General features: G+C 37.1%; 1 protein-coding gene across 1 annotated transcript in view; it reads left to right on the top strand.

Moving 5' to 3' along the window:
• Window positions 1-17,753, top strand: part of LOC136974624 (NEDD8-conjugating enzyme UBE2F-like) — a 39,606-nt gene extending 21,853 nt beyond the window's left edge. The window contains exons 5-7 of the mRNA XM_067269550.1: window positions 16,923-16,981; window positions 17,068-17,130; window positions 17,232-17,753. Of these exons, the coding sequence (XP_067125651.1) occupies window positions 16,923-16,981; window positions 17,068-17,130; window positions 17,232-17,285 (176 nt within the window). The 3' untranslated portion in view covers window positions 17,286-17,753. The remainder of the gene's footprint in view (window positions 1-16,922; window positions 16,982-17,067; window positions 17,131-17,231) is intronic.
• Window positions 17,754-27,423: the final 9,670 nt, after the last annotated feature.

Raw genomic sequence — 27,423 nt, forward strand, 5'->3', positions numbered from 1 at the left:
GAAAGATCAAGGAAATTTACATTAGAAGCACTTTCTTCGTCCATTGATAATGTCAAACCATATTGGTTTTTGTTGATTTTCATTAAGGAAATCCCAAGCGCTGCTATCATTTTTCCAGAGGATGAAAACATCATCCACATTGTGACGATCGGGATATTGTGAACTTTATCATTTATATGTACCTGTACCTTTATAATCTTTTAACTATATTTTATACAAACTCTACATTTTATACAAAAACGGAACGAAATAGACCAAAAAGGGTTAGTTAAACGGGAAATCAACTGATAAATTCTGTTGATAAGAACAGTTTAAACTCGATTCCCACGAGTTGAGTTCCTTGTTAAGATGAGTCAAATTTCGGTGACACGACTACGTCACCAATAATTTTATTGGTCCAAGAAGATCATCTCTTCTGACGAAATCAAAGAAGGGCCTGCAAACTCCCTCCCCATATAAAAAGGGAGCACGATGAGTAAGACGAAGAAGTTGTTACTGACCGTGTGTTTGTGCGCTCAAAAGGATAGTTACCTGTCGCCGCCGATCCTCCCTCATCATCTATATTCAAGCCAAACTGTCATCGTTACACTTCCTATCTGAACAACTATTACCTGTTAGTGGACAGAGTCATTACCGACGATCTACTACAAGATCATCTATTCTTAGTCCGAACGCCTACAACGGTCTATAAGGATATCATCGATTATTACATCGACATCCGACTACATATCTTAAGGTATTTATCCTACACGCGAATATTTGTAAGCTCTCTCTCTCTCTCTCTCTAATCCGCGTAGAATTTATGTTCGCGGATCGTGAGCCATGTACCTTATCACGTGTCTCTCTGTAAAGTAATCGCTTGTATCTAATTAGTCCTATGGAAAAAATAAACGGGTATATTTTTATATATAAATCTCTGGGTGCGTTCTTTCCGTCATCCTCTCCACTCGCTTCATTCCGGGTCTAACCCATACGTAACCGCTCGCGCAATTGATTTTCTGTATCAATCTAAAGGATACAGTGGTGTCATCCTGACGTGGTATCAAAGAGATACCGGCCCTATGGTCACACACATATCTTGCGTATAAAATGATTTGATTTTGAAAAATGCATAGGACCTTGTTTTCCAAACAATGTAAAACAAGTTCACATAAAATAGCAGACATTGGGCTCCCCATTGGCAAATATGTCTCATCTTCAAATATGAAAAACGATGTGTAGCATATTAAATTTGCAAGTTCTAAAATGTTCGTATAGTATCTCGCTGCATTTTCTATGTTTGCAAAAAGAAAGTCCTTCAGTTCACAAAAACATGGTGGTAGCCTTATAGATGGAAACAAGGACTTAAAATCCATTACAGTCATACATTCTCTATCCTTGCGGGTAATGCTGTTGAGCTTCTCCACAAGTTGTATCTCGTTTTTTATAGCATAGGGGTATTCTTGAATCTTCAGCTGGATAAACTTGACAAGTTGCTTCTCAATGGCTAAAGTAGGGGATTTGCATTTCTCTCTTACAGATCGTAGCTGGCAAACGTTATTATTAAATAATTTATTGCTGGAAATATTAAGGTGTTGTTTTTAATATTTTCTATGGGAAATCAGGCTTCTTACTTCGGTGTTACAAATGTGAAGAAAACTTGGAAAAAACTCCATGTGGCCAGTAGTTGGTGGTTTTAGCCACTGGTGGACTATTCTAAATAATAATAATAATAATAATAATAATAATGACAACAACAACAACTCTCCCATGGTCACCACCTGGTCGTGGTGGGAAAGCCCAGTAATTTTACTGATCCATAGGGCAATGCAGGCTGGAGCACAAGCTCCTGGTAAGGACACCCATGCCAGTAAGGTCTATGGGGAGAAATGAAGCTAAGAGTGACCACACCCACATTCTGTGGTGATATTTATTATGGTAATAACTAGATCAAAGTGTGATACCAGCTCGGACGTCGCCCGGGTTAACAAGGTCCACATTCGTGGGTTAGGCAGAGGCTCACGTTCGAAAAATAGGCCACAGTCTCCCTTACAGTCACAGTTACCGGTGGCGAAAGCAGCACCGGCCCAAGCATGGCTACTGCAATGCCCTCAACAGATGTGAGGAACTAACCCAGCCTTGGTGTTTCTGTGGCAATGCATCCACAGACCACAAAGGCTGGAAAACCACGCCAACGGATGAAATGGACAGTAGAAATGAACGAGTTTATCATCCGTACTTACTACACCATCACAAAACTCGAAACAAACATGACAGCATACAGACAACAACTACACCATAGATTCACACAACAATATCCTCACCTCACTGTCACCGAACAAAGGGTTGTTAATCAAAAAAGAACAATTATACACAACCTAATCTCACAAACAACACTTGAACTTATCAAACAACAAGTTGCTGATCAAATACATCAACACACAGAACATTTAACATTAATGAAGATCATGTAACCTGTCAGGATAATCCAGCAACAAACATTGATAATAACACACATACAACAATTACCACTAATGATACTACAGACACTTCCTCATCCATCACTGATAACATAGACATGGATTTAGTTAATACGCTCTCACTTATATTTCAGGAAACACTCACTAAATCATACAGGCACAGATCCCACACAACGACCACGAATACCAAAAATCAACACGTCAAAGGAAGTAGGAAAAACACTAAATTATGTAAACACTCACTTACTACCACACTACATTCATTTAATTTCTACACTCGCAGACATTCATACATTAGTTTATGCTGGGGCAGTCACAGTAGTGACACACCATGGACTGAAAGTACAATCACAGACAAATACACAGAAAACACAATTCTATCACAAGCCTGCCTGGCAGAGAAGAATAGAAACACAAATAAATGACATTAGACAGCAATTAGGCAGGCTGACACAATACACTAAAAACAACATAACACCCAAATTAAGGAAACAGCTCAAAAACATTTTCAAGAAAATAAAAACACACACAAAACACGAACGTCACGACACTCGCATTACAGAATACATTGATACACTAAAACAAAAACTTGCTGCCAAAGCACGTAGACTCAAACGATACAAAATATGTACACTACGAAAACAACAAAATAAATTATTTACAAACAATGAAAAACTCTTTTACAGACAAATTAATAACAAAGCAAACACTGATACACAGCACAGTGGGCACCAACAGAAGAAGAACTCACAACATATTGGTCTTCTCTTTGGTCCAGTGCTGTCACGCACAATGCCGATGCAGGCTGGATCGAGGAGGAGAACAGAAACTTGCACAACATACCAACTATGCCCTGTGCTGAAATAAACATACATGATTTCCAATACACTGTTAACAGAACACACAACTGGAAGACACCTGGTGTAGACAACATTCCCAATTTCTGGAACAAAAAGTTTACATCACTGCACCAGGAACTAGCTAAACACCTAACACACATCATCATCAATCCACAAGACATGCCAAATTTTCTTACTCAGGGCATCACCTACATGAAACCTAAAAACAACAATACCACAGACCCCACACAATACAGACCAATTACATGTCTTCCAACACTCTACAAATTATTGACATCCTGTATCGCAAACAAAATATACAAACATGTTGAAGAACACGACATTCTAACGGAACAACAAAAAGGTTGCCGTAGAAATCACAGGGATGCAAAGAACAGTTACTCGTAGATTCAGTCATTCTACGGCAAGCACACAAACAACACAGAAACATACACATGGCATATATAGACTACAGAAAAGCATTTGACAGTGTTCCACACAGTTGGCTGCTACATATCCTACACATGCACAAAATACATCCATTACTCATTGCATTCTTTCAAAACACTATGCAGCACTGGAGAACAACACTACATCTCAGGGTTAGTAACACTTCCATACAAACAAACCAAATTCTTATTAGGCGAGGAATTTTTCAAGGAGATTCCTTGAGTCCTCTCTGGTTCTGCTTAGCCCTGAATTCATTATCCAACATGTTAAACAACACACAATATGGTTACAATATCAGACATGAAAAAACAACACAGTATACACTGTCACATCTCATGTACATGGATGACATAAAACTTTATGCATCCACACAAAAACAACTTCATCAACTCCTACAAATCACACATTCATACACCAAGGACATACAAATGGAATTTGGCCTAGATAAATGCAAAACAGTTCACATAGAAAAAGGAATCCTGAAGAAAGAAGATTTTGCACTTGGAAATGGAGACATTATTGAATCCATGGAAGAGGGCGAGTTCTACAAGTATTTAGGATTCCAACAGGTCAAACTAACAGAACATGCACAAATAAAGCAAAGATTAATTAAAGAATAAATGCTATTCTCAGAACAGAGTTAAATGCAAAACACACAGTTAAAGCAATAAACACATATGTCATCCCAGTACTCACATATTCTTTTGGAGTTATACATTGGACTCACACAGATCTTGAGCAACTCCAAAGGAAAACAAGAACAACACTTACTAAGCATAAACAACATCATCCTAAATCCGCCACAGAAAGATTAACCCTTCCACGTAAAGATGGCGGACGTGGCCTGATTGACATAGTTAACCTTCACTACAAACAAATACAGTCACTGCGAGAGTTTTTCTACAAAAAACAAGAAACATCACAATTACATAAAGCAGTAACTCTAGCAGACTCAAATAACACGCCATTAAACTTAGACTCATGTTGTACGGAACAACACAACATATAAAAAGCATAGACACCATTAAGCAACTGTGGGCTCAAAAGGCACTCCATGGCAGGCATCCTTATGATCTGGCCCAGGATTTTGTTGACAAAACTGCATCAAACAGCTGGTTAGCTCAGGGATGCCTCTTTGGGGAGACGGAAGGATTCATGATTGCCATACAGGATTAGGTCATAAATACTAAAAACTACAGAAAACACATACTCAAAGATGCAACACTCACAAATGACACATGCAGAAAATGTCACATCATGTCAGAAACTATACAACACATCACCTCTGGTTGCAAGCTCTTGGCACAGACAGATTATTTACACAGACATAATCAAGTAGCAAATATAATACACCAAGAGCTTGCAAAGAAACACAAATTAGTAGACATTCACGAACCATACTACAAATACATTCCACAGACAGTATTGGAAAACAACACGCACAAAATGTACTACGACAGAGCCATAATCACAGATAAAACAATTTACCACAACAGACCAGACATCACACTCATTGACAAACACAATAAAATCACATACATTATAGACATATCCATTCCAAACACTCACAATATACAAAACGCATGCACTGAAAAAATTAGCAAGTACACAGAACTTGCCCAGGAAATAAGGCATCTGTGGAGGATGGATAGGGTGCTTATTGTACCTGTTGTTCTCTTCTTCTACGGGTGTCATACCACACACACTGCACAAAAGCCTGGGCACATTACAATTGAATAGAAACACATACATCACACTACAGAAGGCCACTATATTGAATACATGTCATATTGTGAGAAAATTCTTGAATACAGACACACACACTGATACACTTTAATTATTGTTTTGGTTACTATGCCTTGACTGGTCCGGCATAGTACATTGCCACCGGTGTGAACCGAGTATATCTCACATAACCGAACATAATAATAATAATAATTATTACTTAAGAGATGTGAAAATTTAAACAAAAGATATAATGTTATGTATATAGTTAAATAAGTTTGTTTTAAAATTTAAATTTTAATAACTAAACATTTTTGGATTAATGAAGTTTTTCTTTTTGTAATTTTTATTCACTTTTCTGAAGACAGAATATGTTAATAAGTATAATTGCTGCAAGTAATAATTTATGTAAATTATTACTTGCAGCAATTATTCTTATTTTTTGTTATTAACCACTCAGCAGTGAGGGATGTATATATATACATCGAAGGCGATTGTGTGGCAGTGGTGAGGGACGTGTACATCTGCTAAATTCTTTTGGGGGTATCGCCAAAAACTACTGTAAAAAAAAATTCACATAAAAAATGAATTATGTAACAATAAAAAAAGACTTTTCTTTACTAGACATGACTGTTTACAAATATTTCTTCCAAAACAGAAATGAGAAAAATTGCGTGAAAAAATACTTAAAAAATTTTTCACTTATATTATCCACTACTAAGGGATAAAACCATACCTGACTCTCTCACTGCTGAAAGGTTAATAAATAAAATACTCAAAATATGCAAATAGATAAATTTATTAACCCTTTAGTAAATTATTCCTTAATATAATTAAATGATGAGTTTAATAACTGCTACATTGTTGTACTTCAAAGATTTAAAATGTACCATCTTATTAATACCATTGTTGATAAAAGTAAATAAGAATATCACAATTTTCCTCATATGAAACCATGTCTGTCTGTCTTATTTATTTATGTAACATGATGAAGTGTGTAATTTATACATGACACTAAGCTTTCCTTACATTCTTTATTCTTCTTTTGTTACCAATACGCATTTTAGATTTATACCCCTCTTTTGCCAGCTTTTTGAAAAAACAAAAGCCAACAGAAGAGGGGTATAAACCTAAAATGCGTATTGGTAACAAAAGAAGAATAAAGAATGTAAAGAAAGCTTAGTGTCATGTATAAATTACACACTTCATCGTGTTAAATAAATAAAGAAAGATTATTACAAATTAATAACTTATTATAGTTTATGTAAAGTATCATTGATGAATATATAACAAGACAAAAATTACAGTCAAACCTCTGGTTTCAAACAATTCAGTTTACAAACAAAATTTTTTTTTTTTTTTTTTTTTTTTTTTTTTGCCCCAGTTTCTGAACAAGCTATTCAGCAGAGCCAGCCACAGATGGTCAGCTTCCTATACCTCCTATGCTAGTTGATGGCCCAACCAACAAATGGCAGGACTACCGATTCAGATGTTAGTGGCACCATGATTACCTGATATCATTAGATGTCACAATACAAGTCATCAATGATGTTACTATTTAAATTATATTTTGAAGCACATGTGGGAAAGTTATTATTGCTGTTTCTTGCTATGCACTGCAAAATGGAATCTAAATCAAATTAATTAATAAAAACTACATTAATTGACAGTCACATAATGTAAATGGCATTAAGGAATTTGTGTTTAAACATGCTTAAGTTAAATTAAATGACAATTTATTAATATAATATATTTTATAATAATAATTAATATTTATGAATACTAGTGTAGGGAACCCGTTCTGAATCAGTGGATTCCACTCTGTCAATTCGTCACACAAAACTAAAACAGTCAGATGTTTCTACACAAAAAAACTGTATTCTACACTCAGGGACCACCACTTCACCTTTCCTCTCTCTACCATTTCCCGAAGTCCTCTCTCTGTCCCTCTCCCACCTTTTTCTCTCTCCAGTTTTGTGGTGCTCTGTCTATATTTATTATTATTTTTTGCAACCCTTTATTACTGTGTGCAGGTGGATTGTACCCGTTCCAACAAAACTGCAAGTGAAGGAGGATGAGGAGGTCTGATATCACTACACTCCTGCTGCAAGATAAATGTTAGGGTGTTAACCCGAACACAAATCTGAACTAACTTCAAAAAAAAGGTTACAACAAAACTTAGCTTCTAGAGAATACAAAAGGTTCATGGCACGATACACGGCACATCACAATTTTCTTTTTACACAAATTATGTTCATAGTTCTCATCACTACACGTCGAAACAAATGTCACTTTTAATGTCACCAACATGTTGTTGAACCAGAAGTATCGTGAATTCCACCAAAATGTCCATTGCTGCCTTTATCGTCCAAGTGCTACAAAAATTCTCAGTTATCCTACCAATCATTGGCAGGACCGTAATTTCCACCATAGTCGCCTTTATATTGAAGATCATAGTTATTTCTTCCGTAACTGCAGAAGGTGAATATTTATTTGACACTGCAATGCGATTTGTGCTTTCTTGATCGCGGCTGAATGGACAATAATCACGAGATCGGAGGCCGTTGGAGCTGTACCCTTTACCTTGACCCCTTAAATATTTCCCTTGATGATTGGTCTTTTGTTCAACTTGCCTGCTCCAATTGTCATTGTACACGGAATGTCTACTACTTTTTTGGCGATTCCAGACACTCTTATTTCTGTGAATGCTGTCGCGCCAGCAGTCCCTTGGAGCATCTTTTGGAGCATGGGGATCTCACCAGTTACAGTTGCGTTCACTATCTCTCATGTATGACATGTAGCTATCAGGGCAAACTTTTAGATTTCTTCTTCTAAAATTAGAGAAATTTGCTTCTTGTTTATGACTGCCTTCCCAATTATTTACATTTCTAAATCTTCTTGGTCACTGTAATTCTGACTACTAGGATCATTTCGGCTCGGATAGCTTCTATTATAACTATCGGTCCTCTCAAACAATGCTTTATTGTAAAGATCTATGTATCGATCACTTATATCTAAGTACTGGCTTCGGTCCCAATCAGTTGGTTCACTACTATCTGTTCCACTTACAGATTACGAAGGTGAGGAGGTCTATACACTCCAGCTTGTTCTTCCAACATTTTGAGGATACCTGGCAGCATGATATGAGGGCCTTTCAGTTTCTCGGTCAGTGCCACTGTGACTTCTATGGGGGATAATAAAGTTTGGTTGCAATGGTCTTTAATAGCCATAGGGACCTTTACTGTCTGTCCCTTAATCTCTTCTCCAAACGCTGAGCTCAAAACTATCATTTCCCAGTCCCCGTCATTCGAGTTGGTAACATCTTTGGGGTGCAAGACTTGGACTTGGGTGCCTGAATCTACGATAGCTTCAGTATCTTGCCCACCTATGTTGACCATAACGTATTGTAAAGATTGAATAGTGGGGGCTGACTTCAAATGGCTGCTCATTTTCTCCTCAAAGCATTCTGACCTTACACTCACCACTATCGTGACGTCGTTCCATCTCCAACCCATTGAGGGTTGGGTGCGACTATCATTTATTGGCGTATCCCTTATCTTCTGTGGATAGGATCTAGAAATATGTTGCGTTGATCCACAAATGAAGCACTCCCTCCATTTTATTTCCCGACGATAGTTGGGTATCTCTTCCCATCTCTCTTCTCTCAGTGGTGGGGAAACATACTTTGGATCAGCATCCTGACCTGCTGAAAGGCACCGTGATCCTTGCAAATCATCATATGTCTCGGTTAGTGGTCTTCCTTTACTTTCAAAATATAGATTGCACTCTCTCATCATGTCGATAGGGTTAAACCAGTCCTTGCCCTGACGAATGCTTATATGAGACACCATGTCATCATCCAATGTCTGGAATAATCTATCCGATACAATTAGTTGTTTTAAAGCTTCTAGGTCCTTCACTTTCCTCAGCTCGCAATAGTATTTCCAAATGGAGGCTAGCCTCAACATAAATTGTATGTGGGTCTCAGGCCTACATCTAACACTTCGGAAATTTTCTAGGCAGCATTGGGCTGACGGTTCGTATTCTTGTAATACTAATTTCTTAATATGTCTTTTTAAAGCCTTTTTATTTCCAGTAAAACATAAAAATTATTAACTTGTTCCAACAAACGTTTTCATATATCTATCGAGAACTGCTTCAGGTTCATTAATGTTCTAAAATTGGAATGTGCAGAGTTTAAAAATTAACTGCCAATCAATACAGGCATTCGAATTATTTGATGTAAATTAATTTGGCTATTTATGCTCCTCCCCATTATAGGCTTTCACCGATTGCATATTAATACTCTAGCCCATAATTCCATGAGTAAGATGTCACATCTGTTGTTGTTGTCCCTGGCATGCATATGCCATGCGTACGATATGGCATTGCTGTCTTTATAATTTATGCAGTTTCCTGCTTTGCTGGCCTTGTATATTTCCAATTTTTCCAATTCCATTATATGGTCGGTTTGGAATGATTTTTTTATAAGGGTAGCAGCCCGTTAGGTCAGCATGTATATATGGGTCTGACGCATATGTAGACAATGCGGTTGTATTCTTATTTTTGTCTATGTCGTATTTATGTTCTTTTAGCCTTTTTTGTATCGACCTTTTTGTTGATCCTATATATACCAGGTTCTTGTGAAATCTATTATCCTTGATTGGTACTTTGTATACTCCTGGCACTCTCATGGTGTTCATCTTGTCTTTGTCATTTCTTAGCAGCTCATATATTGTCTAGATCCTTGTATATGTTAATTAATTTGATTCCTTTCTCTTCCGCTATTTCCCTATACAGTAGAGCATCGATTATCTGACTCGATTGGGGACTGGGGTTGGTCGGATAACTGAAAAAATGGATAACCGAAAAGTATGAAAAAATACATTATTAGTATAGTGTATTAGTATATTAGTATATCCCATATAATAAGCATATTAGTATATCACTATTAACCTACTTTACGTTGAATTTTCATCGATGTTAAGCCTAACAAAATTTTTTAAAAATAATAATTACTGTTAAATTATTTCTTTATTTTGCACAAAATAAATACAGAAATAAATAAAAAATAGAAAATTAAGCCTGGTTTAAATACTGGCCTCCCTTTCGTGGTCGAGCCAGTGTTTCCAGCTAAAACACACAAAAATTTAACAAAAATAATATTAAAGTAGCCAAGACATAGTCAAATATTGTAGTGCCACATCACTAGCGGACATTTGAATTTGCCGACTAGAACGTGGTCGGTTAACCGATGTGACGGTTGATCGGGGGTCAGATAATCGATGCTCTATTGTATATGTGATGGAGGTTTTTATTGTATTGGACAATTACACAATTTTTGTTATTTTCTTGCTCAGGAATCCTAGTATATCCCGCTTTTCCTACATCATTTCGGTTTCTATTGTGTGGGTGGTGGAGCTTCCAGGCTAACTTGTGAATTATGCTTTTGTTATATCCATGATTGGCTGCTATATCTCCCAGACGTTTGAGTTCTTTAGCGGTGTCTTTACTTCTGCTGTTGTGGGTGAATGCTCTTTTTACTAATGCTCTAAAGGCGGCTATCTTATATTGGTACGGGTCTTCCGATTGTGCTGGTATATATAGTGGTGAGAATCCCAGTTTATAATATACCTTTGTTTGTATTTCCTTATTGTTGTTACATATGGAAATGTCTAGCAAATGCACCTCTGAAGATGAGATTTGGTCTGGTTTGAGTGTGAGACCATACGGATTGTTATCGATGGCACTTAGAAAGTCGTTGATATTCGGGGTATTTTTCCATATCACTATTACATCATCTATATACTGTCTGTATAATATGATTTCTTCAGCAAATGCAGGGATGATCTTTTGCTCCAATTTTCTTAGTACTTATTCGCATATGTCACTCGAAAGGGGACTCCCCATCGATACCCCTCTTTTTTGCAAATATGCTACTTTTTGAAAACCAAAAATTGAGTTATAGCACATAAGGTGCGTGAGATTAAGTATATGTTTCCTATGTATAGGAGAGTTGTATTTGGTGAATAAGATATCCCTAAGGGCACAGAACTAGGGCAACAGACTAATTTCTTAATGCTCAGATAATCCCTTAACTCGTCTCCGGTTATATAAATTAAAATGTCTACGGCCTTTTTCCCCAGAATATTGATCAGTATCTCCACTTTCATCTCTTCCGGCACATTCTTTGATTGGAATGCTCACTCTATAGATATGAAAAATAGATTCCAATTCTCAGACCTAGTTGGGACTGGCAGCATTAAGATTTTCACGCTTTTAATCAATTTCTCAATACTTATTACGGGCTCATCACCTGGGTGGCTGTCTGCAAGGCTAGGATTATCGTTACTCGTTCTGCTTTGAATATTAGCATTAATCCGCGCCAGCTCCAACTCATGTCGGTGTTTCCGTTTCCTTTCAGTTTCTATCTGTTCCCTTTTCACTTCTTGCTCTTCCTTCTGTTTCCTTTCAGCCACAGTCGAGGTTAAAATTTCCAATACAAAATCCGGGCCACTGGCAAAATTGTCACTTTTTATAAGCTTCCATAACTCCGATACCTTCAGATTATTGTCTGTTGTGCCACAAAGCTCTTCCACCACGATCCGTAGATCTTCCTTTTTGACTCCCTTTACGCTTAGCATCCCTCCGTGAATTTTGTTTCCGACAAAGTACAAAATTTTCTTACCTCTTCTCTGCTGTAAACCTTGTATATTTCTCAAACCTTTGCACCGTGCCCAATTATCCACTCAGCTCAGTTGTCGATCAACTCTTCTTATTCTGGATCATAATCACTCTTTTCACAGATCAAATCTTGTCGATCTGGCTTCACTATCCTGTCGGCTGCACCATTGTAGGGAACCCGTTTCGAATCAGCGGATTCCGGGATTCCGCCCCATCGGTTCGTCACACAAAACTAAAACAGTCAGATATTTCTACACAAAAAAACTTTATTCTACACTCGGGGACCACCACTTACCCTTCCTCTCTCTACTGTGTCCCAAACTCCTCTCTCTGTTCCTCTCCTGCCTTTTTCTCCCTTCAGTTTTATGGTTCTTTGTCTATATTTATTATTCCTTTTTACAATCCTTTATTACCATGTGCAGGTGGATTGCTCCCATTCCGACAAAACCACAAGTGAGGGAGGACGAGGAGGTTTGATATCGCTACAACTAGGTAGCCAGTTAATTAAAAATAATTAAATAATAATTAAAACTCTGGCCTTTACACTGAAACTGAAACTAAAATTAATTAATTAAAATTGAAATCAAATTAATTGAAACTTAATATTTTGGAAAGTGTGGACACTTGTCAGTCTTGATTGATTTGGGTCTAATTCATTCGGGCAGTCAGAGTTGAGTCTGTATTTATAGCACTTATTTGGAACATGTTAGTTTTTGTAAAGACAGTCATTAACATTAGAGAAGTTTAGAATAAAATATAGAAAAATTCTGGGTTTTAAATCTTAATAATGTAAAATAATGAATTATGAAACTGGTATAATTATGCTTGTCCATTAGTCTAAATTTCACTCTCAGAAATCTTGAGAAACAAATTTTAAGTAGAAAATAATGTATATCATACTTCTAAGAAATCTCTGCAGAAATCATGTAATAGAATTCATATTTTGTTAATTTTTGCTCTTATTTATTTTTTTTATAGTTTAAAAGAAATGCAAGAGATGTGATGAATATTTTAGTTTTTTTTTTTTAATTATAAAATTTTGAAGTTTAAATAGATGCACTATATATAACTAATAAACAATTATATTATGCATTATTCTAAAGTTTCTTGTGAAGAAGAAAAAACTCATACCTTAATATTATCTTAAATAATACTATAATATTACTACAGGTGATATAATAAAGAAATTTTGTTTTTTCCTGAACGAACTCTTATTACTGTGCCAATCTTTAAACACCAGTATAAAGTCCAAGTAGACAATTAACAATAAAATACTATAATTCCTTTGAACTGTTTCTGACTATGTTTAATACTCACATTGTATGCCATAAAGGTTATAAATTGTAATTTAAAAATTTATTTTGTATACTAGTACTTTTTATATATTAACAGGACTTATTATTCTGGAAAATATGGATGCAGATATTTAGCCTTACAGATAAAAAATAATGTTCTTAGTTCTTTTTAGGTGAACTAAATAAAGAAAATTATTTTTTATCTGTAAGACTAAATATCTGCATTCATATTTTCCAGTATAATAAGTCCTGTTAATCCTGTTAATATATAAAAAGTACTAGTATACAAAATAAATTTTTAAATTAAGATAGAAAGGACACAAAGGCAAAATAATTAATTAGTTATAAATTGTAGTTTTTTACATGGTAAAGTAGCTATTAATCAATTTATTGAAGTGAAAAGCTAGTCAATTGTTGGATAGATTTTTTTTTTTTTTTTTTTTTTTTTGAGAAAATCGTTTGAAAGGTTATACAGTCAAGCCTTGATTTTATTATTATTTTTGGATATATTATTATTTAATATTTCATTAAAAGAATTCATCTTACACATGTCATAAAATATATGAATAATTATGTGTGTTTTTTCACCATCTTGGGTAGTAGAGAATATATAACAGAAAATTTAAATTTTGTAGTATTACTTTAAAAAACTTGATAAGTAAGAAAATATAAAATATTTGATACCTGTGAGATGATGATGATAAATCATAAAGGTTGCAAAGAACTCATTGACTCTGTTATCCTACAGGAAGTTCATAAGCAACACAGAAACATACACATGGCATGTATTGATTACAGAAAAGCATTCAACAGTATCCCACACTTGGCTGTTGCACACACTTCATATCTATAAAATCCATCCCCAACTCATTAGTTTCCTTGGTTTTACCAGGATCCTCTGGAGAACAACATTAAATCTTAACCACTGTAACACTCACCATAAAAACAATTCAAATACACATCAAGCAAGGACAAGGACTGCAAGGGCAGAACCAAAGAGGACTCAAGGAGATTCCTTGAGTCCTCTTTGGTTCTGCCTTGTGCTTAATCCTTTATCTAACACATTGAACAAAACATATGGATACAATATCAGACACAACAAAACAATGCTGTTTACATTACAAAAACATCACTGTTGCAAAACACTACATGTTGAAAAAGGAATCCTGAAGAAAGGATACTTTGTACTCAGAAGTGGAGAAATTATTGAGTCCATGAAAGAGGGTGAGTTTTACAAATATTTAGGATTCCAGCAGACCAAACTTACAGAACATGCACAGATAAAAAACGTTAACACTCGAACAGATTACATACAGTACTAAAAACACACCTAAATGCAAAACCTAATATTAATATTAAAGCTATTAATACCTATGTTGTCTCTGTACCCACTTATTCTTTTGGAGTTATATACTGGAGAGGCACAGAACTTGAGCAACTTCAAAGGAAAACAAGAACAACAAATACTTACTAAGCACGAACAATATCACTCAAAATCATCCGTAGAAAAACTAACTCTTCGTAAAGGTGGCGGCTACGACTGTGGCCTTACTAATATAATTAACCCTCACTACAAACTAATTCGGACACTGCGGGAGTTTTTCTAGAAAGAACAAGAAACATCAAGATTACATAAAACTATAACTCTGGCTGGCAGAAGTAACCATACACATTTAAACTTACACACTGAGCATCTAGACATAGCTAAACACAAAAAAACATACACCACTAATCAGTCATTGGCCCCAAAAGGCATTTTACGATAGGCATTCCTACGATCTAGCTCAGAACTATATTGACAAAACTGCATCAAACTACTGGCTGACTAGGAGCCTACTGTTTGGAGAGACTGAGGATTTTATGGTTGCCATTCAAGATCGGGTCATAAACACTAAAAACTACAGAAAACATATCCCGAAGGATACATCACTCACAAACGACTTGCAGAAAATGCCACATTCTGCCAGAAACAATATAACATCCGGTTGCAAGCTCTTAGCACAGACTATTTACATAGACATAATCAAATAGCTAATATAATACACCAAGAGCTTGCACAGAAGCCCAATTATTAAACATCCAGGTACCCAGTAAAATATACTCCACAGGCAATATTAGAAAATGACACACACAAAATATACTATGACAGAATCATAATCACAAATAAAACAATTCATCACAATAGACCTGACATCACTTTCATTGACAAATGCAGTAAGATTGCTTCTCCAAAAAAAAGTCAACAACTCACTCACCCAAGAAATAAGACAGATGTGGAGGATGGATAAGGTATTTATTATACCTGTTGTCCTCTCTTCTACTGGTGTCATACCACATACACTACAAAAATGTAGAAACATTAAACCTTAATAAAACATATACATGGCACTACAGAAAGCAGCAATATCGAACACGCGTCGCATCGTTAGGAAGTTTCTAAATGTCGACACACATTCCAATAACACAGCTTAATGTTACTCGTTCGGGTAGGTATACTTTTATTTTAGTCCAGCCTAGCACTCGGTACCGGTATCGGCCGAGCACGACATTTGCTGCATAATAATAACGAATTGCTTGCAATTCAACTCAATTCTTAGTTCATGTGTGGACAGAAAACAAACTGTACCTAGTATAGTTAATATAAATGTGTTTATATTAAATACTGTTAGGCTTGTTCGCTATAGCAATATATATAAAGTCAATAGATATATGTTTACTTTGGTATTACAGTAGAACCTCGATTATCCGGATTTTCGATTATCCGGACTGTTCAAAATAAACAAAAATTTTACAAATTTGCCGATTTGCGCTTGGCGATTGCGACACTGTTTATGTACCGTACGCGATGGAATGCATAACTGTTTTCATCCCAACAACGTCTCACTCTGCACAGTGGTCCTGAACTTTTTAATACGTTTTGCGTCATAATAAAAATATAACTCGACATACATATTTATAAATAATTTATATTCAAATTACATCATTTCTAAGGCCAAGGGTGGCGTAAGGCACGGGCGACGTGGACCACCGCCTACGGCCTCGCGCCTCGAAGGTTTACGCATTACTTAAAAATCGCAAACGCGACGAAAAAATTTTACTCGTCATAAAACAATGAATAGTTTGCATTTTTACGAATAAAAATTTTACCGGTTTAACTGCTTTTTATTTTATAAAATCCGTCTTCTTGCGCCATCAGAGGGCCTTTAAACAATAGGCAGTGTTAGTACTGGTCAGTAGTAGTCCAAATTCAAAACGAATGTTTGTTTCTCGAACATTTGATCACGATTTAAATACGGTACAGTATTATTTTTCGATTATCCAAATTTTTCCTTATCCGAACTACCTTCGTCCCCAATTAGTCCGGATAATCGAGGTTCTACCGTACTTTAAATTTTGCATGTTTTTATCACGTTTAATGTACTACTATAAGGCAATGTATGTTCTTTTTTATTTATACATGTATCTGACAGGTTGGGCACCTACAAGAACTTTAAAAGATGTCGTATGGGGTCTTAATTCACTTTTCACAGTAAGAAATTAACATCAATAAATAAAATGTTGCATTATTGTTAATTTGAATGAATAGTTATGAATATTGGTAAATAATTTTTGCAGGATTTATTAAATTTTGAAGATCCATTAAACAATGAAGCTGCAGAACATTTTCAAAAAGATAAGGTAAAACTTTTTGAATAATAATTTTTTCTAATGAAATTAATTGATTTTACCTTTAACTTTTAAGTAAAAAAAAAAACTAAATTTAGAAACTCTCTTTACAGGAAGGATTTAAATCTAAAGTAAAAGAATATGTTCAAAAGTATGCCAAGAGATGAAATTTGGGTTAATAGAGTCTATATTGTATATAAATATAGTAGACTATTTTGCTTTTGGCCAATTTAATGATGTACAGTATTGCATCTATGGAATGTGCATTGGAATGTGTTATTTTATTTTTGTTTAATTTTGAAAGAAGGCATTGATACAATCAGAAATCCAAATAAATATTGCAAAAATAAGTATATTTTGCATTATCATTTTACAAATGATTTAAGGAACAGTATTTTCAACAATAAATGTATTATTTATCACAACATCACTATAAAAAAAAAAAAATGTGACTTGTGTTGGTGTGATTGAACATGTATAATTTGTATAGCAGCATTCTACTTAAACATAATTCTTTTATCTGCAGCAAATCACAACTTGAATCTAATGTATTGACAGTATTTCAAGTATTTATTATCTTGAAATATAATTTTCTTTTTTTAAATAGAAAATAAAGGATGGATGTTTATGAATGATTCAGAATTTGTCTTGGTAGTTTTTCAAAGTATCACATATACCTCATATTGACGATTTATAATGTAGATATATGTAAATTTTTTTATACTTTAATTCTTTTTGATTTGTGTGCACTAAGAAGTCCTGTCTTTTAATCATACTACTGTGGATTTGGCCAGGGCTACAGTTGGGCAACTGAGTAGTGAAGGAGGAGAAGGCCTGTATCTTGGATAGGTCATAGGCCCATTGTGAAAAATTTCTGGATGGTAGCTTAGATTAGATTCCGGGTCTTCCGAAGTGGCGGGCCGACGTCTTAAGTGCCTCGGCTATTTGTCCTTTGGCCGCTTCATATATCTAGTTTCGTCAGTTTATTTTATATCGTAAATAAGAGAACTATATAAGAAGAATTTTATTAAGTACAGTTAAATGTTGCTTATTTGGCCACTTTTGGGGTATATAATTCTTGCCACTTGGGTGAGGTGGTCACTTATTGGGGTTTTGAAAAATTGACATACATAAGTGCAATTAGAATACTTGTAAATGTTTAATACATACCTTGCAAATAGTTCCAAAAGTGTAGCAGGAAAATTCAGTTTAAAGCACTTTAAACAATATGTTGAATTTAGGAATGTGGGATCTTTATGTTCTGTCGGCTATGTAAATGGGGATAAATATTACTTTAAGGCACTTCCATCTTCATCCATCATAAATTCATCATAGATCCAACTTTAAAGGTTCGACTTTTGTACTGGTGTAATCGAAGAATTCACACTCAACAACCTTTTAAAAAACCAGTAATAGTAATTGAAAACAAACGTTTTCGACCGTTAACTCGGTCTTCCTCGGGTTCTAAACGAAATTGTGAATTCTGTGAATTCAAAGATCCAACTTTGCCATTTTATAGGGGAATTTCATAAGTGGCCACAAAAGGCGATTTTACTGTAGTAATAGGCCCTATTCGGGATGTACTGTACCCGATACATTAGAATTATGCTTTCCCGATTGTGATGAAATTAAATTTTTAAATTATTAATTTTACAGAAAGTTTTTTTATTACATAAAGTTTAAAAATAATTATTATTAAGTGAGGTTATTTTATTTTTTAAATTAAACTATTGAAAGAGAAAAAAATCTTTAAAATTTATATCAATGAAATTTTACCGGTTTTCTTCTATCTTTAGTACCATTCATTTTTAAACGTTTGTTTTTGTGCTATTATTAATACAGAAAATATAATTTTACGAATGCCAGTGGCGTAGCTAGGGGGGTGCGGTCCGCACCGGGCTCCTGGAAAACGATAGGCCCACGGGGGCCCCAAAATCACGAAAAAACCCGAAAAATTTTTTCGGGCCCACAAATTGGTTCCGCACCGGGCCCAGAGAATCCTAGCTACGCCACTGACGAATGCATTCTAATTCCAAAGTTATTTATCACAAAATGAGAGAGTATGATATTTTGATTCATTTAAAAATTGAAAATGAAAATTACAGAAAAATTCATAAAAATAATTTCTATTTAAATATTTTTCAAATCAGCCCAAGTAATCAAATGGAATTGGTATTGAATCAGATTTTGTTCTTTTCTTCGCGGAGAGGCTGTTCAACACGATTCACATAATCCTCAATACAATATTATAATGTTGTGAATTACGTATTGTGTTTTTTTTTTAACTCTTTCCGCCCTGTGGGCACTAAGAGGACCTCTTTCAGAAGGCCCATTATGGGTTCGGCCAGGCCCACAATGGGACGACCGGGTGGTGAGGGACGGGGCCCGACATATCCGAACGGACCACCCCCCGAAAAATTCCTGGGGATTATTCGACCCGTTCGGATTCGATCCCGGGTCCCCCAGAGCGGTAGGCTGCCACCTTGACCGCTCGGCCATCCGGCCGTCTATGTATTGTGTTTAGTGGATTATCATCATCTTAATATCTGCACAGTAACAACAGACATACGAGCTGACTTTCGATTTTAAGTTTAGACACGGGTCCTTAGATCCGAGTCCAAGAGTCTCAGTTTCCGTAATTCGTGACTGCGCTTCCTCCTCCTCCAAACTTTTTCTCTCAGTTTTTTTAAGAAAACGAAGACTGCTCGAAACTCGAGCAATCACCTTAATAATGATAAATACAAACATTCTTGTCTGTCATAAGGAGTCAAATTTCAATCCTGTAGGCTATATTGGAAATTGCCGGATTTAGTTGTTTTTCAATATTAACTCCCATAATTATGTGTATTTAAAATACAGTTCGAAAGGGATGTGGATTACGTGCCAGTTTTAAATTTCAATTACAAATTTTGATTTAAATTGTAGGCAGAGTTACAGTGGATCCTCGCTTAACGAGCATAATTCGTTCCAGAGTTACTCGTAATGCGAAACAATTTTTCCCATAGAAATTCGTGTAAAATACGATAATGCGCTTCACACCGAAAAAATACTCAAATGTTTTATGTATAACGTTTATTCAAAAAAAAAATTGTACAATATACACTGTTAAGGAGCGTGAATCATCAACATATTTTCTTCTAGCGCGGAACGAACCATCCTGGAACGAGAATTCGATTTGCGGAAACAAAAAATATCACAGCTAATATGCTCGATAAACACTCGAAACGATATACCAAATTCTTGGGTTACCTAAATGCTATAATTAAATATTAAAAATTAATTAACTTGACTAGAGGTAGGCAGTTACGTTTCCATCTCGTATTAAATTCAATAATTATAAATAGTTAATTTTTAATTCAGACGTTTCTAAAATTTAATTTGGAATCGGTCATTAAATGTAATGACCCAAGAATTTGGCATATCGTTTGGCGTGTTTATTATATAACGGGCTACGGTTGTCGATGTTTATAAGTAATACGCGTGAACGCGAGTTTGGAAAAATATGTGATCGCGAGCGACACTAAGATGCTAGCGGAACGAGTGCCAAACACAGACTGATGGAACACGCGGCGTGCGCACAATTCGGGATTTCTCCTCTCTTCGTCGCTCGTTAGGCGAGGTGAATGTTTACAATTTGTTTTGCTCGTTGTGCGAGGTTCTACTGTATACACGCGGGGCGGCGCAGGTGACGCAAAGATATTTTTGCTCTAGCAGTTTTCTGCGGGTTACACGCCCGAAATAACATATTTCTTTACAGTATATTAGGAAATTACTGTTATCCCGATAAAAATATTCAGTTCTTTTGAGATTGTGATCCACCATTTATGAAAAACTATCGATAAATTTCTAGTTTTTAAATGTTTTAAGTAATTACATTTAATATTCAACAAGTCAATTAGGATTTTTATTACAATATCTTCGTGTAGAATAACTGGTTTTTCTCATACAAGAAGATAAATATTGATAACAGATTTGAGAATTTCCAAATCGTGTCGAACTTTGGTTGGATGAGATTAAAGCGAGACAGAGTCAGTTATATTATCTTATCTGAGATGTAAATTAATCGATTTAATACATTTTAATCGAAGAAATATATACTCAACACCGATCAAAACCGTTCTGCAAAGAATTGATTCTGTAACTTTATAGTTTGGAACAGAAGCCATATTTGGTATACGACTTGGAGAAATCGTGCTTTATCCGAACAAATGTTCGCATAAAACCGGAGCACTTTCGAACCCGTCTCGAGTCGTCAACGTGGGTCCTGCGGGCTGCACCAAGACTCGATATAAGTTAAACTTTACGATAAAAATTACAAAAGTTGTGTTTTTGTGCAACTTTAAATTACGTAGTAGGATCGGTTTCGCTATAGGGAGGTGGCAGGTCGGGATAGTGTTGAATAGTACAGTTGTTCGGTTCAAAGTATTGAGGATTAGAAAATTCTGTGGGTGAGAAGTAAGCGTTGGGAGAAGCAGGAACTTGTACGTGCGATATGGAGGGAGCGGTTAGTGTGGTTTCTTCTTCGGTTCTGAGATGTCGAGGAAGCTTGGCCAAGCGAGAACCAATACACAGCAGCAGAACCGAGGTCAGCAAGGATAAGATACCGACGGTGGTGAGTATGGGACCTATAATCTGCAGAGAACCGGACGTCGGGTACAGAGAGTTGGCCTTTCCGTAAGCGATGCCCATTACGATGCTTCCCGCAAATGCCATAATGACTCCAAAAACCAAGCAACAGACGGCAAAAGCTCCCACGAGGAAACATCCCGTCGTCGGATGAAAATTCGATCGCCCTCTGGTTCTTAATACATTATTCATTATAATCTGTAAATATAAATAAATTCATTTTATACTTTCAATTTCTTCAATTTTCACTATTTTTCTTTCCTCTTATCGCTAATTACAACGCACTAATTCGTGCTTATAATAAGATTTCGTGTGTGTTCTATACTTTAGATAAACTAGTTTGTATTCTTATATAGATTGTGATACTAGCTTCCGTTTTTCTAATTGCCATTCCTACATGTAATTCTAATTTCATCAGTTAGAAAAAAAAATCAAATCACTCGCAGTTACAGTTAGCGCTGTATCGTTACACCCCTTTCTGGTAGAACAATAAAAAGCATTTCAAATGATATTGAATTCGACTCTATTGTCTCGGATTGGATTTATTAAACAGAAGTACTGTACATTACGAACGAGTAGATTGTCGAATATCAAATCATCACGTAACAAACTTTACCTAATTATAATTTGCCAGATCCTCCGTGTAATATCCCTCTCTATTCTCGTGAACTTACGACATCGAAGAATGAAACTTTAACTCAAACTGTACGGAAAGATTGGTTAATCGTGGTACAGTACTATACAACGGTCCGGCATAGATTTAGATTAGAAATGTCTGCGCTGTACGGTAATTACTATTGTACCTATGACATCGAAGAGCCTATTCCAGATTTTTCTATTATCATATACAGTAGTTGCGAGATCGTTCCGATTACCACCCGTACCGGCCGACTCCATTACGGATCGAGTTTCGAGTAAACTGCGTAGAGCTAGTGGAACCGAGTTGAGCGCCACCTGTACGCAGGCAAAGAAAACTGCTTCGGGAAAACACGCGCGTCTTTGGGTTGGATACGTACCGAAACGCCGCGCTTGTTTTTTTTCCGCGATAACGAACCACAGCTTCCTGCCAGAGAAAACTCGAAAAAATCACCGTCGTGTGGTCGGTCGTAGCGTTACCTATATTACTGCGCCGCCAGGTACAAAAGTTAACCGGTAATGCGCGATAGTATTTTTAAAAAAATCGATATTAATATCGATAATACGACATACGTACCGTACGTGCAGAATCAATACATTAAATCAAAATGATCTAGTCACTTCTCGAGTTACGACCACTTCGACCTACGACCATTCGCACTTACGACGAAAAAATTTCATTAAAAAATTTTTAAAATGTATCAATTTTTTTATAGTTTTCGTCAAATATACAGTATATCATATATGTACATATACAGGTACTCCTCGCTTTACGACCGAGTCGCGTTCCGACGACTACGTCGTTAAGCGAATCGGTCGATAAGCGAGGAGCTCGCCCCGGGAATATAGGATCGTTGTAAAATTATACAAATTACGCGACAAACTTCAAATTTATTCATAAAAAGACTATTACAGTACGCTATTAGCCTATTATAGTACTATAAGACTATTATAGTACGCTTAGTGCGCGTGTCACCGAGCCGAGAAAGGGGATTCCCCGAGTTGCGAGTCGAAACTCGATCGGTGGTTAAGCGGATAGGTGGTAAAGCGAGGAGTACCCGTATATCTGGCGATTGTTCGCGTCATCTTTAGTTTTGTTCCGCAATTAGTTAGTTACCCTTTGCGCGTGCTTGTATAAGACGGCTAACTGTTTCGTCGTTAAGTAGAGTCACTTCTCGACTTACGACCATTTCGACTCGAGTCCGAATGCGGAACCGAACCCCGTCGTAAGTCGAGAAGCGATGGTATGGACTAAGCGGGCATTACCTCGACCGTAAACTGCTAAACGTACGTATATATTATATATATTATTTTTAAATATATACTTATAAATAATATATAAATTTATAATTTATCAAATTTCTATATTAAAATATGTATAGTGTTACGCGTAACATACAAAATTCACACGGGATAAATTCGTATATCGCGAGAATGCTATCGTTCCTCGACGACAATCGAACGAAGAAAATGTCGAAACAGAAGTAACGAACACGAAGTACTAAATTTTAAAAGTTATGGCGTCGAAAAATCACCGGTAAGATCGTAATCGTCGGAATCTTCCTGGCCGGAATGTTTTCGTACGGTCGAAGCGGACGGCGGTTTCCTAGCGTTACACTCGGAAACCGTCGACGGTCGTCGTTTTTAAGTAGTTCCTTGGCTAATAACGGCGCTCGGCGGGAATCGGTAAGAACTCGATTTTGTAGTTTAGTTTTTATTAAATTTAATTGCAAAAAAATACGTTCGACCGCCGCACTCGAACGAGGAAGCGATAAAAACATGTATTTACTGCCAAAGCGAAGTAGAAAAATATAGAAATATAGAATTAAAACGAATGTTTCGAAAGGTACTAAATCGAAAGGAAAGATATCGGGATTTCACGAACGGTACTAGGAAAACGGTGTCGGAACGAGTAAAAAGGTACTAGATTAGTACAAAAGTACTAGGCGGAACGACACCGGTGCCACCTTCGTAGCCCCGATTCCGTTACCCGGCGTCGCCGCTAGAGGCGCCTCGATGTAGTTTGGCCGTTTCTTCCACCGGCGCTTAGGAGATGAGAGAGGCCATGGCATTTGGAGAATGCGCGGGGGACGAAACGGTTTCTGGCGGTGGCCGACGGGGGCGCCGTTACGCACCTAAGGACGCGACTAGGCGGACGCGAATTTAGAGCCAGCGATTTAGTTTTCGCCAAGGAAAACCACGCGCGAGCGAGAAGCGAGAAATAACGCCGGCGAGAAGGAATTTCTGGTTGGCGCGCGTATCCGACAGGTTTCGATATTTACCGCGTCTCGCCTCTTCTGGCCGCATATTCTCGCCGGCCGGCTTCCGCGTAGTCGCGGCTTAAAGCCCGAGCGTCGCGACCGGTAGAAAAAACTTCTTAGTCCCTGGCGTACGTCCTGGCTTACGAATAACTCTCGCGCACGTTTATTCCGATTTACGCGGGAGAAAATGTGCCACGGGATTACGTACTAAACGCATTCGCATCCCACTGGTTTACGGATAACGCCAGCGAAAGGAAATATTACTCCCCGGAGAAAGTTACTTTAGGAAACGATATCGCGCCCGTCGTCCGGCGCTCCGTAAAGCGAAATGTCTCGTCTACCAGGACCGTATTAATTACGTAGTATACGGACCTGGGTGGCTAGGAGCGCGTTCCGAATCGCGTGACGGAAGGCGATCGGAAAGCGAATCGGGGCGCGGTACTCGGTCTTCTTTCCGTTTTATTATTGCCGAATTAAAAAAATACCAGCGAAACGGAAGACGCGGAGTTAATTTATTACCAACAAACGGACGATACGGCCTATATCGACTTATCGTCGACATTCTTTCTTCTTTAATAAGTTCGGGATGTAAATTTTAAAGACGATTCCTTCGTTCCTTCCCGCGTAAAGCGGCTTATTTAAATCGTTTCGTTAAAGAAGCGATTTCTCACACTGGGAATAACTTAAGAGGATGCGGATAAGCGGGATATTTCTTCCTTTCGCCCGGTTTATTCGTCCGTATAATATTTATTTAATTTTTAAAATATTATTCCGAGAATCGTAATATCGCGACGCGATTAAATGGAAAAAGCGGAGGGCGTAGCGCTAATTACTTTTAAACCATCGATCGATAAAATCGTATTTTGTATTTTTTCAAATATTGCTGACGTAAAGATAGAAAAGAGGAGTATTTTAAAGGTGTTTTCGCGTGTATTGATTCGAAAGACGCGTTGCCTACGATCCCGTCGTCCAATCTTTCTAAAAACAAACTTTATAAATCTCTTTAACTGTATTTGTCATATTCTTTTTATAAATTTATAAAAATTTTCCAGTGTCTTACATTTGGTTTTAAATAGAAAAAAAAATCTTATCGCGCCATGTAATACTTGGTTTCTGTTACGCGTCGTATCGCGTAAAAGCTTATGATTTGTAGAAAAACGAGAGTAACTACGAATTTCTTCGGTGGTGAAATAATCTAAAAAATCAATAATTCGGAAATCGTATCTGCGGATTTTGAATGCGTGAAAAAGAATAACTACTAATAAACAATAATTTTATAAATACTTACGGAAAGAAACATTCGCGCAAATAATTTTTTTAGACTTTTACTAAACTCTCGTAACGTACCGTGTAAGTGCGTAAAAGATAAACGTACAGACTATATCATATATATATATATATATATATATATTCATTACATTCAGTCCGGGTTAATAAATATAATGTGATTAAAAAGTTTACGTAAAGTTTTAAAGCCAATAAAACAACTGGGTACGCGTTAGTCTCTCCGAATAGGGGTGTAAAGACGCCATCTAGCGACAAAATTTAGCGACACTAAACCACCCTCTTTTCGAAGCGAAAAGTTTGGAACGCGATAGCCTTTCTTATCTCGTAAGCGACGCTTCCACTAACTCCGTAGCTCTCTTATACTAGGTTCGCGCGCAATCCACGACTCGCTTCGATCTCGATTTACCTACGATCTGGATTGCCACTGTCGCTAGTCGAACGTCGCGCCGTTCGCGCGGGCAGTCGGCCCGAAAACGACCCGGACATTACGCGCCGTGATAAAACTGACATAACTACGCGGTAAGTCGCCAACACCGACGAACAAAACGAAAGTTTTAGTTAGAAATACGGTACTTTTTCTTGCCATTTATCTAATAATAGACGGATGTCGTCGTCTCTCCAAATACGTTTTTTTTTTTTAAATTTCGCTGTCGATAGCCCGACGCGCCTTCCGCCGCCATCTTGTATTTTCTCGCGCGCGTGGGCTTACGGGATCTCTCTTACGACTGGATCTAGTTTCGAGAACTCTCTCGCGTCGATCGCCATCGAACCTCGTTTCGGTCGAGATCGAAACGGTCGAGGGAGGTCGCGCCGAAGCGTAGTCGCCGACCTCGGTCGCGATCTAGATCGAAATGCTCGGTGCGAACGGGGTATTACGTTACAAAACTACTAAATGCTCTGGATCGGATTTGGACTTTTTTCATTTTTGTCTTTCCAGCCTGCGGGCGTGTAAAAGGAGTTTCTTAAATCTCACTCGTTGTGAATTTTACCGAGCCCGCAGTTGGGGCTGCCCGGTCGGTTTGAGAGTGTGATGGATATACCAGGCGTGTTTTTAAAATAAGTACCGTTCTAATATAACGCCGCTGGAGCGCCGCAGTCGGCACTTAGTGCGTGCGCGCTGTGTACCTACATCTGTTAGGAAGCCACAAACGCCGTTACGGAGCCAGTCGACTGTGTTTACCGTTGTTTGCGAATTATTGAAATGCCGCCGCTGGTCGAGAATCCCGCCGACTGCGAAGTGCGTGCCGTTATTCGTTTTCTCGGTGCTAAAGGCTCGAAAGCGGCCGAAATTCGTCGCCAAATCGGTGAAGTTTATGGCGAAAGCGTTACGAGTGACGGAATGGTACGAAAATGGGTTAGGGCCTTTAGTAATGGCCGCACAAACATTCGCGACGAGGAACGAAGTGGGCGACCTTCGGTCGTTATCGACGATTTGATTGAAAAAGTGGACTGTCTACAGTCCACTTTTTCAATCGTGAATCGTCTGTTCTCTTTC

This window comes from Centruroides vittatus, unplaced genomic scaffold (genome assembly GCF_030686945.1).
Source record: "Centruroides vittatus isolate TY-2023 unplaced genomic scaffold, ASM3068694v2 contig_351, whole genome shotgun sequence".
In the NCBI taxonomy this organism is placed as follows: Eukaryota; Metazoa; Arthropoda; class Arachnida; order Scorpiones; family Buthidae; genus Centruroides; species Centruroides vittatus.